The sequence below is a fragment of the Thunnus thynnus genome, chromosome 23 (assembly GCF_963924715.1).
Source record: "Thunnus thynnus chromosome 23, fThuThy2.1, whole genome shotgun sequence".
In the NCBI taxonomy this organism is placed as follows: domain Eukaryota; kingdom Metazoa; phylum Chordata; class Actinopteri; order Scombriformes; family Scombridae; genus Thunnus; species Thunnus thynnus.
Window position 1 is genome coordinate 4,621,389 of NC_089539.1, and position 19,100 is coordinate 4,640,488.

General features: G+C 37.6%; 1 protein-coding gene across 2 annotated transcripts; it reads right to left on the reverse strand.

Moving 5' to 3' along the window:
* Window positions 1-470: 470 nt before the first annotated feature.
* Window positions 471-18,871, reverse strand: LOC137175886 (chloride anion exchanger-like). Of its 2 annotated transcripts, none has more exons than XM_067581812.1 (21): window positions 18,619-18,871; window positions 12,818-12,994; window positions 12,036-12,175; window positions 10,861-10,971; window positions 10,606-10,766; window positions 9,002-9,166; window positions 8,741-8,893; window positions 8,341-8,423; window positions 6,827-6,974; window positions 6,620-6,733; window positions 6,062-6,139; window positions 5,879-5,974; window positions 5,653-5,759; window positions 4,963-5,032; window positions 4,570-4,662; window positions 4,230-4,325; window positions 2,355-2,582; window positions 2,218-2,272; window positions 1,455-1,600; window positions 1,297-1,344; window positions 471-921 (listed from the first exon to the last, which is right to left on the reverse strand). In XM_067581812.1, exons 2-21 carry the CDS (start codon window positions 12,946-12,948, stop codon window positions 895-897), a joined length of 2,250 nt encoding a protein of 749 aa, XP_067437913.1. In that variant the 5' UTR covers window positions 12,949-12,994; window positions 18,619-18,871; the 3' UTR covers window positions 471-894. The 2 variants fall into 2 exon arrangements, with proteins under 2 accessions (XP_067437913.1, XP_067437912.1); XM_067581811.1 differs by lacking the exon at window positions 18,619-18,871 and adding an exon at window positions 13,452-13,734.
* Window positions 18,872-19,100: the final 229 nt, after the last annotated feature.

Sequence of the window (19,100 nt, forward strand, 5' to 3'; positions counted from 1 at the left end):
ACAATACTTGCTGGTAGATCAATTCATTGTTGGTTTGTCTTTTTATGGATTTTGTCAACACTAAGAAAAATATAAAATACACAAATGGCTGTAATTTAGGAATATGCACCATTCACGCACAATAGTTATATATGAATGAATGAAGGTCATAACCAAAATCTGATACAGGGCCCATCTTCAAGATCAGATAATGAAGTAGGACCCCCTTCAGGCCTCATCATGTCATCTGATATTGTGACAGTTAATCTGTTGGGAGTTGAGTATCACAGCCTTTTAACAGTATGAGGATACCATCCAAAACAACATTGCAGTAAGGATGTGTCTGATCAGTTATGAATAAATGAATGTTGGATATCAGTTTGACCTCTGGGTGGGTCAACATGAGGGGGACCCATAAGACCCGCATACACCCCTGCTGATAGTGTCAAAACCTTTATTACCTTATGAAGAAATTCAAACAGTGAATGTAATTATTCAGAGTTGTAAAACATTTATTTCAATATTTCAGCCACTGCACACTCATTCTCATTCATTTCATTGCTTTTATCCCAGAGAACATTATTTTGAGAACAATATGCCAAAAAGTTAATTTATTCTTATTGTCATGAAAATAAACAGTAACTATACAACATGTAAAATATATTGCACCTAAAATTTTCTACAGATTCACTATTTACAGTATAAAAAACAACAATGCCATGAAATGAGATTTCTTACATTACAGTGGATACTGTATATGTAAACTTAGATCGTCAGATTTATAAAGTCAAAAACAGTATATCGTTATTCATTATATCAGTGTACTGTACAGCATGATTGATAAAATAGTCACTCTTTTTGCCTTTGGTCTTTTTGGTGTTTTCTGCCAGAAATAATCATCTTCTCATTCAGAAGTTAGAACTTGGTTTCTGGATCTGGTGCCTGTGGGCGAAGAAGGAGTTTTTGTTTCAGTAGGTTTCATTTTTGAAGCATGTGAAGTTATAAAAATGCTGCTTTTACAAAATGAAAAACAGTGAATTATGGAATCTTTTCAATAATATGTGGCTTTGATCATGCTTCAGGCAACACTTTTAAAAATGAACATTTCAGGTAGTGAATAAAGATGGTGCATTTACTAGATTATATCAATTGGACAATGGAATTTGTCTCAATAATAATATATGAAATGAAACAAATAAAGGTGATACAGTTTTCCCAAAAAGCATATAAATCATGACAAGTATAGGATGTTGCTTAAGTAGAAAAGATGAAAACCACAACAGGCACTGTTGCTCACAAATAAAAATGCTTACGTACATTTCTATCTCTGCCTCCAGGGTGGTGAATTGTGACTGTTGTTATAACCTGCAGAGCAACATGAATAGTTAAATATGCTGTTCATGTTCATAGCACTAATATATAGGTTATTTTTCACTAAATAAACACTTGTGACAGCTAAGCTTTGTCTTCTCTACCTTTTCATAGTTGGATTTCTTTTCTGTGGACTCTGGATGGTTCACGAGGGTTTGCAACATAGCGTCATGCAGTGTCAGGTAGAATATTGACGGTTGAATTTCATCATCAAAGAAGCTACACTCATGCAGTTTCTCCAGGATATAAGCTGCAGGCAACAAAAAAGTTAGTACATGGCACTGAACATTATATTTGTTGCTTTTATGTAAAAAGTAGATAGTTACTAAGTTATAACGTACAACCAGTTGTCAACAGCATCAGTTGTTCGTCAATCTGGCTGGGATTTTGTTTTAACATGTAAATCAATATTCTTATGTCTTATTCATTTAAAAGTGTTACAACTCACAATAACAAAAAGGAATATATCTTCTAGATTAAGTAATTATGCATAAGGTGGATATCTGTTTGTGTTCAGTAAGAGATTAACAAGAGCCCCCAAGCAACATCTAAATACAAAAACAGAATGATTTTTTTGTCTGATGGAAGTGACATGAACAAGGTAATGGCATTAAAAATATGCATTTGGCGATTAAATGTTTAAATCTGGAGAACACACAACAACACTGATGACCGAATAACTTGTTAACATGTCATTAGTAATAATAATGTCATGGTATGAAAAAAAATACATTTATAAAATGTTCATGCTCATGTAACTTTTTATAGTAATAACAGTCTATGAAAGTTCTACATAGGGTTACTGTCTCTTGGGCAGAACTTAAGTTGGAAAAAGGTAAACCCTGCAGTTTGATGTTTCATACTTACGATCACAAGCCACAATGTAGATCTCAACTTCAACCCGAATAAACTCTTTCAGAGCCTGCAACACAAAAGGGATGGTTGAAGAAGAATAGCCTCAGTGAAGTAACTGCTACAGTCGCTGCTGTGAATGGCCAACTCACGGTTTTGAGTCCCTTCACAGCAGAGATGTCCAGGAAAGAGACAGCAGCAAAGTCCAGAATCAGGCTATGGATGTCCACTCTGGGAACAATGATGTTGGCGGGAAGCTCAGCGTTCCAGTCAATCCGAGTGGGCAGGTCCTTGAAGTCTGTCGGCAGGTCAAGCTCCTCCATGTTGCTTTCATCTTCTGACTCCTTGATGGGTCCACATGAGGTATTAATGAGGCCCTTCTGTAATGGCAAAATATTGTTAATTCATTTCTCACTTTTTCTTTGTTCAGCTCATTTATTAAAAGACTGCAAGATATGTGAGATGTAACGATTCTCAACAATGAATCACATTGTGATTTTGTGATTGATTGTGATGTTAGTTGCCTGGGTCAGCTCAGTGACTCCATCTGCACTACAATGTGTGGCTGGCATTTTAACAATCCACCATGGAGGGTGCTAAGGGGTTAATCATACTGCAGAGGTAGATTAAACGTTGTCAGTCATCAATTGTGGCTGTTTTATTGGTTGTTCTCTGGCATAAATTGGTTCTGCAAATTTGCTTGGCCTCATGAAAGCAGAATCTTTTGTTCCATCTTTTAAGAACAAAGCTTCTGATACTTTAAGGTAGAAATTTGTACCAAGTCAGGATGAACTCATGAGTCAGTTGAAAAAATAGTTCAACATTATGGGTAATATGCTTGCTTGCTTGCTTGCAGAGACCTAGATGAGAAGATTGATACCCCTTGCATGTCTGTGTGTTAAGAACAGAGCTAGAGCCAGGAAGTGATTAGCTTAGCTTAGCATAAACTGACCCTTACCCTAACCACTGACTGGAAGCAGGAGAAAACAACAAGCCTAGCTAAGTCCTAAGTTAAAAAATATGCCTGCCAACATTTCTAAAGCTCACTAATTAACATGTTGAATCTTATTTCTTTTAGCTATACACAAACAGAAATATAGAAATGTCAGGTTGTGGTTTTACAGGGAGTTATATGCTGGAACTTTTTTTTTTTTTTTTTTGGTGAACAGCATGACAGCCAAGAAATAATTACAGCACCTGACATTTTGTTAAGCTAATCACCTCTTGGCTCCAGCTCGGTCTTAAACACACAGACATGACAGTGATATCAATCTTCTTATCAACTGCTCAGCAAAAAAACCTGAACGAGCATATTTCCCAAAATGCCAAACTATTTCTTTAAGACAGAACACTGATTGAAAAATGCATTATCCCACCACTGCAGACAACTGGTTTCAATTCACAGGATCTTCTAGTACGACCCAATTTTCAGTTTTGGTGGTGGGCAGCCGGTGTGGGATCATGCTTTTCTTGCAGCAAAAGTGAACCCTACTGGTTGGTCTGCCTTTGTTTAAAGGAAATATTGGTCACTTGGGTACATATTGTAGTTGTACTTTGAAAGTAAAAATGGTAAGGCTCCAACAACAACTGTGTGTATATATTATAAAAGTATATATCTTAAAGGGTACTGTCCCAGCTTTTCTACTCACTAAAGACAATTCACACATCACAGGCCTGGTCTTATCATCCTCACACAATTACTTGCATCTGAGTAAAAGTACCTTGTACCATCTGCTGAGCAAATGCCATCACAATCCAGATTTCTAGTCAATATATTGCAAAAAGTCATTCTGACACTGCACTAATGGTATAATAATGATGGTAATGTTTACATTATTTTGATTGTTTATGTAGTAGAAATGCACTTGTACACTGCTGACCTAAATAGAGTTATCACATCAAAACAGGAAGAGATAACATCAGCATAAAAAATGAGTAACTGCTACTTTATTGGCATTGTCAAAGTGTTTCTATAGTAAAAAAGCGTGCTGTTGCTATCGCTGAATAAGGTCAAAGTCATTACTTACTGATGTCCATTGAAGGTCACCTTTCTTCAGAAGTTTCCGGATCATCCTCAGTGCTTTATTTCTCTTTCTTAACACTCTCAATGGGTTAAATCCAGCCTGTGCAACAGTTTAAGAGACTGAATCAAGTCAAAGATAAGATTTGTAAATGTATCTTTTCCAATCTGCCTGTTTAAGAAATTATAGTTTAAAGTTGATTTATTATGTTTCTGCCACACTTTATGGCATTTTCCACTGAATCAGATGCTGTGTTGTAAACTAAATTAGCTTAGTTTAGGGGTTTGTATATGATTTACTACTTTTCTAGAAGGATATGACTTTAATACTTAAAAATAAGACTTACAGCTTCCACCAGCTTGTTCCTGAAGAACTCAATGTTGGCAAAGAAGATTGGTGATGGTATCCTGAAGATTTTCACCCCCTCTGGCTCATATATCTGGAGAGGATCATTACCTCATTATAGGCAAATTGTTGCCAAAATCACAGAAAAGTATGACTAGTCTCTTAAAAGTAAGATGCAACATAAAACAGAAAGGAGGGAACTGGAATAATTTTTATCACCTATTTCTAACTGCACATTTGAAACCATTTTTAATATTGGACATGGAGATGGAAAATCCTGGAGGAGCCTGGTACTCCACTTAATCTCATTATTGGAATCACTGGTCAAAACTACAGTTAATGTTGTAACATAAGTTACAAAGGACAGCTGGAAGCACACACCAAGCCAACTTACATTGATATAATCCTTTCTGTCTTTGTAGATATCAGTTCCCTTAATGTTGGCCAGCACACTGCAGCGAGGGCTGAGAAAAAAGAAATAAAAACTTCATCAACCATTGTAGTGGCTCTGTGAGGCAATGCTGACATGCTGATGTTTGGCAGATATAATATTTATCACATATACCACATTAATTTAGCACATTAGCATTCTACAGCTGAGGTTAATAGAAATGTTATTACTTTTGCAGGTGTTTGGTAATAAACCAAAGTTTTCAAATTCAACCTGAGGAAACATGAACATTTGTACCAAATATCATGGCAATTCATCTGTAGTTGTTTAGACATTCACTAAAAATCACAAATGTCAATCTCGTGGTGGTACTAGTAGATACAGTTTGGGACCCATGAATGTCTGTAAAAATTGTTATGGCAGGTGATCCAATAGTTGTTGAGATTTTTCAGTCTGGACCAAATTGGCGGGCCAACTGACTGACTAACATTGTCAGCCCTTGAACCTCACTGCTAGTACAGCTAACAATTGGAGCACTAAGGGCTTAAACGTTCAAGAAACCATTCACAATCTCAATTTATCATAATGCTGCATGCTGTCAAGATTTGCAAACAAACTATAAAGCTAAGACACAAAGAAATTTAATTGTCAAATTTTGTGTAATGCTTGGTTAGTCACTGGTCAGATACTGACAACTGAGTCCTGAGGACGACACTGATTAGCTCCACACCAAGACCTACAGCCAGTCCAAGATCCAGTCCCAGAAAGATGGCAGCGAAACAGGTACATAACCACACCACCTGTGCATGGACGAAGGTGGGAAACAAATGAGTTTAAAAAAAGTCAGAATGACCATGATTGTCTTTCAAGTGCAGACATTTCTGGCTTTTAAAACTTTCTTTATAAATTCCAGACTTACACAGTCTGGTTTGTCCCTCCTCCACAAGTAGGGGACGTCTCTGAATTGCATCAGCATGCCCTTCAAGTTGACGATGACCACAGCACCCAGCACAGACTGTTAAAACAATAGGTCAAAGGTCAGCTGTGATCAGTCCAAAAAAATCTGTACATCAGAATCTTACTAGAGACTGAGGCTGTTTACCTTCGGGAGCGGCTCCAGTAGGTATCCAATCGCCACGGTAACTATCATCACTATGATGGCTGACAGTAAACCAGCTATCTGAAAAAGGTGTAAGAGGCACAGTATGTTACACTGCAGAGATGAGGAACATGGCCTTGGTGCCACAGCTAACTGAGGTTTAGATTATATGAAAACTATAGACCGAAGAAGAATAACAAAAAAGTCCAAGACATAGTTGGCCCCCTTTGCTGCAAAGGTACACTTGAAATAAACTAGTTTGTATGACCTATTATCTGACTGCATCTGGGATATGGGGATAAATAGGTGTACTGCTGCGCAAGTGCTCATCTGTTCTGCCTATGATAGCTTGACCTCAAAAATGTGCCTAAGTACAGTACTTGAGTAAATGTACTACTTAGTCATATACTACCACTGGTAACAAAACATAACATGCTACTGCTTTATGTTTTGCAAGTTGGCCTCGACTGTATTCAAACCTGGCTCAAACTCAAACTGGATCTGTCTCAGATTTGACCAGAACTTCAGCTTTGTGAGGAAGGGTCAGATATATTAGTTTACCTGAGTCTTGCCCCCTGTACTCTCCTGCACTGCACTCCTGGAAAGAGCTGTACTCGCTGCAAAAGACTTAAAGGAGGCTCCAAAGATGTTACTGACTCCGAAAGCAATCAGTTCCTAGAGGCAGATCAAAGAGATGACATGTCTTATTATCCAAATCACCTGAGGCTCTTATCTTAATGTTGTAAATGTAACAGTATTATCACGTACCTGGTTTCCATCTATGGTGTAATCGTGTTTCGTAGAATAGACCTTTGCTACAGAGAAGGCTACAGCAAAACCCACTATGGCTATTGGAAATGCTTCGACTGCTGACTCCTGGAAGATCTGCAGGTCTGGGGCTATGGGACGCTCATACCTAAAAATGAGTATTAGTCTATTAACTGAAATATTTCTGTAATATGTAGCAATGATAATTCAGTTTGAACTACCTCAGACAACATTTATTGTGGTTATGGGTGGTAATCACTGATAATTATTTGTAAAGAACAGGATGACATGAGGTGATTTCATGCTATCTGTATTCATACATCACAGATTAAATTAGTCTGTTCTTTAATGACTCTTTGTTTAATAACAGAGCTGATAAAGCCGTCTAATCATCTAATGGGTGTAGACTTAGAGATATAACATATTGCTGTTTTTTTCTGCCCTCATTATCTTTTGACTGTGAATGACATGATCCATTAATTACTCAATTAATAACAAACAGCGAGGGTACAGCTGTTATTCACGCATCATTTTTGTGAGGTATTTGAAAAAATACCTCACAAAAATGATGAAGGGTGGACTAGCAAAGTAAGAATTTCATTGTGTGGTGTAACCGCCTGCGTTTACTGTGCACATGATAATAAACTTCTTGACTCTTTTGACTGCTGTTGTATTTCAAATGAAAGTACCAGAAAACTGGGAAGCTTAGATAGACGCTTGAATTTAAACTTGCATTAAGAGATTTTTTAGCTACTTGGTGGCAGGTAGCATAAGTGGTTTATATAGGTTTTTTGCTGAAAAAGCTGATGAGAGCATTTAGATTGGACCAAAACATTAAAGTTGCAGGCCTTAAAACCAATATTTCTGGTTTTATTTGTCCAGGTTTTGATATATCTGTCTCTGAGATTTCTGCCTCTACCCCAATAAAATGAAGGTGAATTTTATTAGTGTTGCTCACTGAACTACATTTAAGAAATTCAATATCAACATGTCTGTCCCAGCTACTCAGGATTGTCCACAGGTTTTGTGGATCAGAGTGAAAGAGACAGAGACAGCTGTTGAGTTTTTTTCAAATGCCGTTTTTCAATGCATTGAGCACTACAAACTATCAAAATTAGACTTTTTGTGTTTTAAATGAACCAACCCTTTAAGATCAGGTGCTACTGTTCATAAAAATACTGTTAGTCCTCTCATGACATGAAGAAACTTTTCTCAGCTGAAAGGAGATGTGTATATATGTACATATTTCTATATATTGAGTCACTGACATAGGGAGAGCACACTAGAAGATCACTGGCAAGAGTAGAAAAATGTGGATGTGCTGACCCTCTCCTAGCATGGGAAGATGACAGATGGATCCTGAAAATACATCTGGGATTAGACTGGGACTCCTCTGTTACTAGTCTGGTTGTCTCATGGGCACTAAACTTCAGAGTTTAAATATCACTGAAAATGTTGCTATCCAAATAATACCAAACATGTCTTTGCTTTAGCTATTGTGCAAAATAGCTTACCCCTTTGGAATATGGCCAACAACGTCAATGCCATACTTTGTCTTGAAGTCAAATGCATAAGAAACTCCACATGCAATGACAGTCTGAGAATGAAATGACACAAATCACTAAATGACAGCTGAAAAATAGGCTTAGTTTCAAAATAAGAGATATTTATTAACCTCTGGTTTAGAGTTTAAGAGCTCTGTGTCCGCAAATTGCTATGAATGTTTTCTTTTAAATGCCATGAATGATATCAAAAATCATACTAATGATTGCATGGTACTCCTATCTGGTACGGTCATAAAAAGTTGTAACCAAAATTTATGCTTTCATTACTACTGTTGTTGTAACTAACAAGCCTTCAACAGCTCAGGCGATGGAAACATTTATAAGGATCATGTTGCATAATCTTGCTCACCATGATAACTTCTATGGGTATGGGCACTGGTAGCTTGGATTTGAATCTGTCATTTAGCTCCTTCACGATGAACACCACCACCATGATCACCAAAGAGATCACCAGATCACAGATGTTGGCAGAGGTTATCTTGTTAAAGATGATCTCCAGGGTCTGTAAAAGAAAAATAAACTCCTTGAACTCCTTGTGTCCAAGAAATAAAGGATCCACTTTCCCTGACTGTGATAAACAGCGTGAAAGCTTCAACACGTTTTTACTTACATATACGATAGCGAGTGGTCCACTGATGCTCTGGACCGTCAGCCCCAGCACGAACTTCAGCTGCGATACCAGGATGTGGATGGCGGCTGCTGTGGCAAAGCCGGACACCAGGGTGTCTGACATGTACATGACGACAAAGCCCACCTGCAGGACACCCATTGCCAGCTGGAAGACACAGAGAGGCCATGTTGGTGATGAGGTAGTATAGGAAAACAAAAGTAACTTCCCTACCACACCTGGATCTGGAGGGGATTCACACCCAGATACACTAAAGGTGAAGGGAAGAGCATACACGTACAGACAGTTATCTAACTCTTATATCTGTATGTGTCACCTTTGCTCTCTGAATCAGTGCATCCTGGCTAATAATGCACCAAATACATCAAACTGTTGCAATGTACTGCCACATGGCCAGTGTGTATTGCATTTAGGGGGGTAAAGTCCAAAGAGAAGCACAAGTCAAGAAAGAGGATGAATAGATCCTTTTGTTACCTGCTGTAAAGCTTCTCCCTGTGCAACTATGTCTCCTAGAAATTACATTTATATGCTACTAAACAGCAACACCAAATATGTTTAGAAGGAAGCATAATGCTGCCTAAGTTGTGTTTTCTGTCAACATAATGAGAAAATGTTATAATTAACGTATTGCTGATACTGGATTTATAAGTAAAATGTGACAACTAATTACATTGCTGGTCCTGATAAATATCCGATCTTGCAGGACAATATCCACCGACAGTAAGAACAACATTATTAAAAGTTTTTTATGGTTATGTTTAGACACTGTCAGCACTTGGTTAAGGTTAGGGAAAAGTTACAAAATAATCTGTCTTTCAGCACCTGTAAAGCTCATTAATTAACATATTTGATGTAGTTTGTCTAATCTGTACAAAATCTGAAATGTAAAAACGACAGTTTGTGGTATTACAGGATGTTATGTGTTGGTCTATTTTTTAGCTGGGCGCAGTCACTTCATGGAGTCATGTCATCTTGCAAGACGTCACGTGGTAGGTGTATTTTGTTACCTTTGGACAATGCCAGGCTAGCTATTTCACCTCACTCCCATTCTTTATGCTAAGCCAAGCTAACCGTCTCCTGGCTCTAGCTTCATACTACAGACGTGATCTTCTCATCTATCACTTGGCAAGATTAAGTGTATTTCCCAAAAAGTCAATCTATTTCTTTAAGCAGGTCGAATCAAGTAAGCCAACTTGCTGTCAAATTTCAGCAAAGGATCACTGTGGTTGCACCTTTAATCTTATTAGTTTTTTCACTAAAAAGTGAATTTCAAGTAAGGTCATGAGTCAAGATTGCACCAAACAGCTTCTCAGAATTTTGTGGCATATACAATTATTTTTGAAAGACATTTCTGTTTGTCAGATTACCCCTGTTTCACTTAAGGACAGCTCAGCAAGGCAGATGTGTGCTGTCGCAAGGTTTTGAAGCTGTGCCACACAGATGTCAGAGAGTTTCTAAACCTACCATGTCACCATGACACCCCACCTCAATGATTAAAGTTTATTTTGAACTCTGTCATTGCTGTGTTGACAAGATAAATAGCTGTTGAACATTTGAACTGAGTGGTTGTGGTGAGTGTGTTTTACCTGCATGATACCGGCGAGGAAGGTCACAGAGGAGGCCACCAACACTCTCTGCTCGTCTCTCGTCAGGCCTTCAAACCCTGTGATGTTGGCGGGCGGACCCTCATCTGGGACAAGCCTGGTGACCACCGTGCTAATCATCATACACAAGACAGGGAAAGGCCCTGCAGAGAGAGAAAGAGGGGACAGAGATTGAGACTCACAATACACTTACTACTAATGAAAAACGTTCAAACGCACCTACGTGTCCAGCCTTACCCACTGAGATGTGTCTGGAGGTGCCAAGAAAAAAGTACATGATGACAGGGAAGAAGGCAGAGAAGAGTCCGTACCAGGGTGGCAAAGAGGCCAGCAGACAGTAGGCCAGACCTGACACACATACATACACAGCATTTTATAATTTGCAAACTACACTTTGTTGCCACAGATCACAAAAACAAAAAGGAGAATTCTGAAAAATACCATTTATGATCAAAATGATAAAATATATAAAAATAATAACCTGTTGTTTGTTTACATAATAACCCTAACCTACTGCTAAAGATAGCCACATTATCATACCACACAGTTTATACACAGATGGCTGACTCCAAGGTTATCATCATTATCAGATTAGACACAAGTTACACAACTGTTAGTCATAAAACAGTGGCATTTAGAAGTGGAAACAAGTGAAAGCAAAACGACATTAGCTGAAACCAAAATAGCCAAACAACAATTTTAAAGCGGATGAGATTTGGGGATTTTTGGAAAGTAATATCCCTGTGCTTCTATTCTTGTCCCTTGTTTTCAGAGCTACAGATGACATTTATTGCAGTTTGTTCTAAAGTACAAACACACTTTTCCCAAGTCAACCCCAATGAATAATGTAGGAACCCTTCACATAAATCAGTAACAGGATACATCTTCTCTCACACTGTAAGAATGCACAAATACTGATGTTTTCCTTTGGATAGCAGTACTGTGTGACTGAAGATTTATTTGTCTACTCCCTTTGCTGAGGTCATGCAGTGGGAATTAGTCTACAGATAACTATAAAAGTTTTATCTTCATTTCAAGGCCAGATAGAACATTTTTACATGGCAAATTAGTTTCAAATGCATCGTAACTCTTTCAAGTTTTGCTAAAATCAGTCATTTTGCTCGTTTTCTACCAATTTGGAATGATTACTTTCACTGAAATTGCAGTCCTCGTCTATGTTAACTCTACTGTTGGTCTGTGGAGGGCTGCAGACAGTCCTATATGACACATAAGGGTTGCCAGGAGCTTCTTTTTCACCAGCCAGAGGAAGTTCACTACCCTCACCAAACCACTATGAGTTGCTAGTGCAGCAACAAGAATGACTGAATGTGTCAAAGAGTTGCATTTATGCGGTTACTATAAATTTAGAGTGTGACTCAAAGTAGGAAGGAAATGATTCATTCGTTATTTACCTTGCAGGACAGCTACAAGTCCAGTGCTGATACCAGATACAATGTCGCTGAGCAGCCACTCTTTGATTTGGTAGATTTTCAACCATCCAATGACCGGCAGAAGAGACAAAACTGCATTCTTAGCTCGTTTGGCATCACATCTGCAATGATAAACAGAAACAAATATAGTTATATACATTATGTATGTTAAATAGAAAAACAAAGTTATAGATTGATGATATTCACTTGATAAGATCTCGGCAGTGGAACATGTAACAGGGTAAAATGAGCCACTTTTTCTGCAATTATGACAAATTAAATGTGTATTTTATTTAAAACGGTTAACATTAATAGTCAACTTCATCTCACAGGGAATTCATACTTGCATATTGTGTGTGTAAATGTTTTTTTTATATTGTATAAAAGACTGGACCTTGTGCATTGAGCCAGGGGATTATTTTTTATATCAAAGAAAGTGGATCAAGAACCAAAGTTTAAATTTACTTGATCTTAATCAACATAATTTTACATCAATTTAAACTTTAAAAACTTAGTCAAAATGCACTAAACTTGCAGGTTTTATTTATATTCAAACTTGTGTTAATGGCTATGAATATATGTTGTACATTAAGTTTAAAAAATGTCTGTTTTTTGTAGTTTTTGAGGCTCAACTTTCACTTTTTCACTTTCCTCTTTAAGTTCATCGTCTCATCATCCGTAAGGGACAGACTTCAAGTGTTAATTGTGCAGTGATCACGAGTCAAAAGCCACACAGGAAACTAAAAACCAAAATTATTCCTTACGTGAAGTACTGCTTGATGTGGTCCAGCATGGTTTTGCGGTGCCTGTAGACCTTCTCATGCTCCTCGGTGAAGGACTCCTCCGAATACAGCGGCCTGGCCACCACATACTGCTTAGCTCTCGGTCGCATCATCTTGCCTCTGCTGCCTGGAGGACTGCTGCTTCCTCTCTATGTGGCTCTGAGATCCATTAATCACATTAGGTCAGGAATAAGGTTCTGTCTTCCCTTTGAACATCACTTATCAAAGAACATTAATGGCTAACAACAAAGGTCCAGACCCCTAAATACAGGCAGAGCACATGGGCCAAGTCAGAACATGCACAGCCCTGAGGGGGGAGATTTGTCAGGCTCTATGTGAACTCTAGAAACAGATTAACACCAGAGAGGCTTGTTTTAAATATTAGCACTGAAATATCTCAGCTCCCTGACTTTTCCAACTTTCTTTTTCAAGATCTGAATCACTCAGGAAATTGTACTTCCTTCAACCGGAGTGCTCGGCACCTCTGGAGTTCAGGCTACATATAAAGATCCTCCGATGAACAAAGATTTCACCCTCAAAAGCTGAAAAAAATAGACTTTTCTTTTTCCAGTAACCTTCATATCCTTGTATAATGTACAGCAGCTTATGCACATACCTGACAGTGTCCTAATCTGCCTCAAATCCAAGGTTTCCAGTCTCTCTTCCTCCTCCTCCAGCTCTTGGAGTTCAACTGGGAGCTCTGACAGTTTTGCCATCAATAAATGCCACTTCTGTCACTTATCACAACTGTAATTATTAACAGCAATTATGATGAAGTCCCTGTTTCGCACAACTGCTGGACGCCTGCCTTATCCTTGACCATTGTTCTTACTGATATCTGTAACCCGCAACTTTCAGCGGAGGCTTTCCTCCCCCGAAGAGCATTTGGAAGTTATTGTACCGATGGGCAGGATAGGGAGGATGTGGACAGGGACAGACAGGACAGGACAGGACAGGTTATTGTTATGAAGTGGAAATCAAGTAGCTTTTCAGGAGGGGAAACGCTGGCAAAGGTCAGCTGCAGCTTTCTGTTCATTGCGCACTTCAAGAATAAAAATAGTCTGTGTGCTGCAGGAACGCAGATTGTTTAATGAAAAGTCCCAAATTTATTTATCCAGAGTGTGATAAGACACCCTGATACTCTGATAATCAGATCCCTGGCATGGCAAGTTAAACACATTACAAGTTCAAATTCATGAGTCATCTTAAAACTTAACTGACCTTTTGTGTTTTTCCTCAACAAAGTTGACATAAGAGAGAGCTAAGTGAGAATGAAGTCTTCCTTCAAATTTAGAACTGCACTAATCAAACTGTTGATGAGCAGAAACTATAGGCGTATGGATAGGTTAATAGGTGGTAAGTGTGGTGTGGTTAAAGTTAAGATAAGTCTCCAGGAAATTAATGTAAGTCAATGTAATTTGACTTACATTCTAATGTCCTCTGAAGTGATGGAAACATGACTGTGTGTGTGTCACTGTGTGTGTGTGTGGTGGGGGATTTGTTCATTGGTTTCAGTCCATTGAGTTGGAATGCAAACATTACAGGAAAATGTGAGAGTGACCTTATCGAGGTGTCTGCTCAGAATTAAGTGGCAGTAATTCCCGCCTCAGCTGTTTGTAGAGGATCAAGCACAGTTCAGACCAGTTTCATGGGAAATGTTTGTGTGTGTGTGTGTGTGTATGTGTGTGTGTGTGTGTGTGTGTGTGTGTGTGTGAGAATCCAGATGCATGAATGCATCTCTTTGTGAAATTAAAACCTCCAATTTGGGGGTTTTTAATCACCATATTCCAAATGTTTTCATAAGTGTGTTCATATGTCAATGTGTGTTCTGGGCTTAATGATGTTCAGTGAACCAGTAACTCGAGGCTGATAACTTCTGAAAGCTCATATAGTTTACTATAATAAACCAGTGTGATTTAACCGCATAGCTGTGATCAGGCATTCTTTCACACCATGCTCAGTGATAAACTACAGCGTAATGATTGATATCTGATAAATGCTGGAACAAAGGGCTCCTGTCAGTTGCTTCAAGGTCAGACGGTTTTCCAATTGGTACACATTTATTTCCATTAATAATAATAAAAAAAAAAAAGCTTGAAGGGAAGAACAACGTGTTCATTGGTATGTGTGTGTGAATGTTACATTAATGAATGGAAAGAATTTTGTGACGAAATTTCCAAGTAAACAATAAACATACACAGAAAAGAACTTGGTTCATAAATATGTTATCCATTTTTTTGATTGCAGCAATCTGTGATCAAAATTTTTAAGTGACATGACAGAATCGACTTCTTTTCAACTCCGTTGCTAACAAATTATTTTAAACACAGGTTGTGATTTATATTTATGGACAGTATGCATTGTCAACACAGGAAGTAGAGTGACGTTCATGTAGTGCAGTGTACACTAAGAGTGTAGAGGTCATGTTTGTGGGTCGATGTTTTTACCTTGAACACTGATGGTTGGAGGGTTAAGACATTTGACACTTGTTCTTTACAGTGAACACCACCTCCCCCAAACCTTATCTACATGTTTTTAGTTTCGTAACCAACTGAAAAAATTGACAGTGAAATGTTTTGAAGATATGAACAAGACTAAGAATCTACAGTTGTTGAAGCATCTCATTTGAGACAATTCTGGAAAGTGGAGGACCAATTGACTGCTTTGTAGCTAAAAATATAGGTTCTGTCTAGTGTTTATATTTACAAAAATGTAATATATATATGATGCAAATGTAATTCAGGCATCAATATTTCTCCCAAAATGTGTCTTGCTTATGAAAAGTTGTTGCTTACAAACTGAATGTATTTTCAGTATGTTCAACTGATCAATGTAGATTGCAATGCATATTTACAAACTTAGCACTGCACGTTTCATATGTGAAGTTTAATCTCATATAATATCCATATGCACATCTATCCCTAATGAATGTTTTAACACATACAGATATAGTGTCATGTGTTTGTGTGCTTTTCTTGTTATGCTGCTCTGTTTTCCCCTTATTTCTTAACTCTAGCTCTTTGTGGAGATGTACAGAGGTAATTGTGGCACAAAAGTTGCACAAATAAACGCACATGATCAAACACACAATCCATATGAAAAAGGGTATAAAGAAAAGCAAATTCCAATCAAGAAAATAGCACGCAATGTACTAAGCCGATATTTAACTGAACATGAAATAGCAAAGAGGTGAATGCACTGTGTACTACAACAAAGCAACCAAAAAAGCATTTTTGGGTCATCAGATATGATTCTCTCTGTGCATTTGTCTTATCAGTCATGAAAGAATGTACTCTTACCACAACTGACATCAAACAAGTAGGGCTTCAGAGGCAGTATGCAAATGTCTTGTCAGTCGGTCTAACTCTTTTGTTACAACTTAATACCGCAACACTGACGGAAACATAATTAATGCGTTGTCTGTTTTTTCCACAAATCAAATTTAACAGAACAAGAACAAACTGCAACTGCAGCATACAGATTGTCCTGAACTGTCCTGTTGGCATCAACAGGATGTGATAAGACAGATAGAGGAGATGTGAATGTGGGGCAAAGTAGGTTGTAGTGATCTGTCTGACGTTGTAACGCTGTAAGGTCTCTGATCTGATCATGACTGCCCTATTTTCTTGAGACAAAGAAAACTTGACACTTTCAATCTGAAGACAGAAGAGTGCAACAGCTTCTTCATGTTGCAAAGGGAGTAAGAGATTGCCTACTGTATAAGAGTGGTATTTAGGAATTGTAGTCCAACTGGAGGTCTGAAAAAAGAGCAGGAGATCCAAAAATCTGCCAACCACAAAATGTACAATCAATACGTTTTGTACACATGTGGTATAAAAAGTACACATGAATCCATTAGTCCAAATAAAAGCACATTCCCACACCATGATTCGATAGCAGTTGCTTATGGCAGTGTGTAAAATGGTTTATTTTTTGTCGATGATGTTGTCATTGTTACATTATTTATTTGTTTTCATTGGGAATATCTTGAATTAACTTGGACTGTGCATTGTTCATTGAGTCTTTGTAAAACTTTTGTCCCAAAATTAACACTGTATACCATAAAGAGCCAACATTAGGTATTCAAAATATCATTTGTCTTGTACTCCTGTAACTCAATTGTATTCTATATACACAGAAAATTATGTGTATTCTGTCATGGAACAATCACTTACTCTAATTACAGATTGCCTCATAAAAGTGAAGACTGAGTTCTATGAAAAACTTTCTGCAACCTCATGAAATGTAGTAAGTTGAAAATGTGACTGTTTAAGAATGTTTCACTTTTTCTCATCTATACTTGTGCTTTTACACCCCAGATGTGCTAAAGTAAATCTTAATTTATTTAGAGCAATCGTAAAACATTAGTGATTTTGAGTTGAAGTTTTGTTAAAATAATGAGTCACCGTAATAGAGTTCTCCTACAATAGACAACGTGGCCTTGTTAAACCTGCAATAATTGATTTGTTTGGCCACTTAGAGTCACACCACTGATTTATTATCAACTTTTAAGTTGATAAGACTAACTTTTTGGCAAACAGTTGCCTACTACACATCCAGCGGCACGGAGCAACATTAGCATTCATTCGAGTCATGCATCTGTCCAGTTGATGAATGTAAGTCAAATATGCACACTCCTTTTTCCTCTTAGTTGCTAAACGCTTATTATTTTTCCCAACCACTGTAGTTGCTAATTTTGTCCGGCTGCTGTTTAAGTGCTAAGAAAGTTGCATACAGTGGGATTTTTATAGGTTTTTTGCTGACAACAGCTGCCTGCTGTGGCCAAAAACAATGCTATGAGAGCGATGAGAGAGAACCAAAACAGAAAAGTTCTGTGCCAAAAAAACCCCCAAAACAAACAAAACAACCAGCTGAAAGAGGCTAAAATACTCAACCCCTTTCACATTATAGATCCTCATCTGATCCATTGTTGTACACATATTAGTGAGTACAGTGTCAGTAACGACAGGCAGATAACAAGGCTAATCAAAAACCATGTATCAAAATTGCATTTTGGCAAGTGTGACAAGATAAATAAATACATACATGTGCAGTAAATCGCCTGCTGTAGTTTTTAAGCACAAATTAATTCAGTGTTCTGTTTCATTAATGAATGATGTCTCATTTTGAAACAAAACTTTGTTTACAAGTTTGAATTTCAGTGAATTTGCTCTCTTAAAATTGACAGTTTTGCACTTTGTAGCTACATTGTAACATATAAATAACACATTTTATTATCTATCAAAACACGATAAAGTATATAAAAAAAAGTACTGAAAGTTTGCTGTTATTTTAGTTTTTTGTTTTGTTTTGTTTCGCTGCCCATATATTTTATGTTCTTATTTGAACATGTTCGAAATAAAAATAATCTAATCTAATCTAATTTAATCATGTTCGTTAAAGTCTCCAATAAAATGCTCATGTAAACTGAACACTCTCAGCAAATAGGCTTGACACATGAAAGGTATTTTTATGGAACAGACTTTACACCCATCAAGGGCAATAAAAAGCAACAACTGCTGGTGGTGATAATAACGCAACTGAACTATTCAGCAATGTCAAATTTTACAATTGCTTACAAAGATAACAGATGATGGAAATCAACATCAGAGTTTGGCTGAGGACTTCCAATTCTGGAGAATCTTACTGCAATTTCTCAGTAAATAATATATAAGTTAATAATCCATTAGGTTGTCAACCAAAAATGCCCTGATTGAGCAGATTTACAGTTACATGAGGACACAGAGAAAGTATAAATATCGAACAGTTAAAATGTCACTTACTGATGCAGCAAGGTCAGTCAGTCATGATCAGGCCTCCATGTGTCTTTAAAGTCATTGCTCTAATGTCTTCCCTCCTCTAGTCTTTATATCTTTGCCGACACACTGGAAACTGCAAAAGTGTTTAAACCAAAATGAACATTCACCAAACTATTACAGACTGCTGTGGTGTACAATTAATTTGTGTTTTCTTGGGGTCGGTGTGTGGGGAAGAAAGCTGTGTATGCGAGCATGTTTGCTTCTGTGACTAATGTTAGCAACCATGCAGTGTTCTTGTACAGTGACTGTAGCAAGCATGTTTGAGGACAGAGTAAACATTGTTCTACCGTTAGTGGAACAATGTTGACACCCAGACCTTCAGAAATTTCCAACCGGGAATGAATTCCAAAGGGGTACAAAGTTTAGAGATGTATGTGGTCAGAGAAAAATCAATAATAATAGCTAACGACAACTCTATGCTGATGCAAGTTTATCAGGGAAAGTCC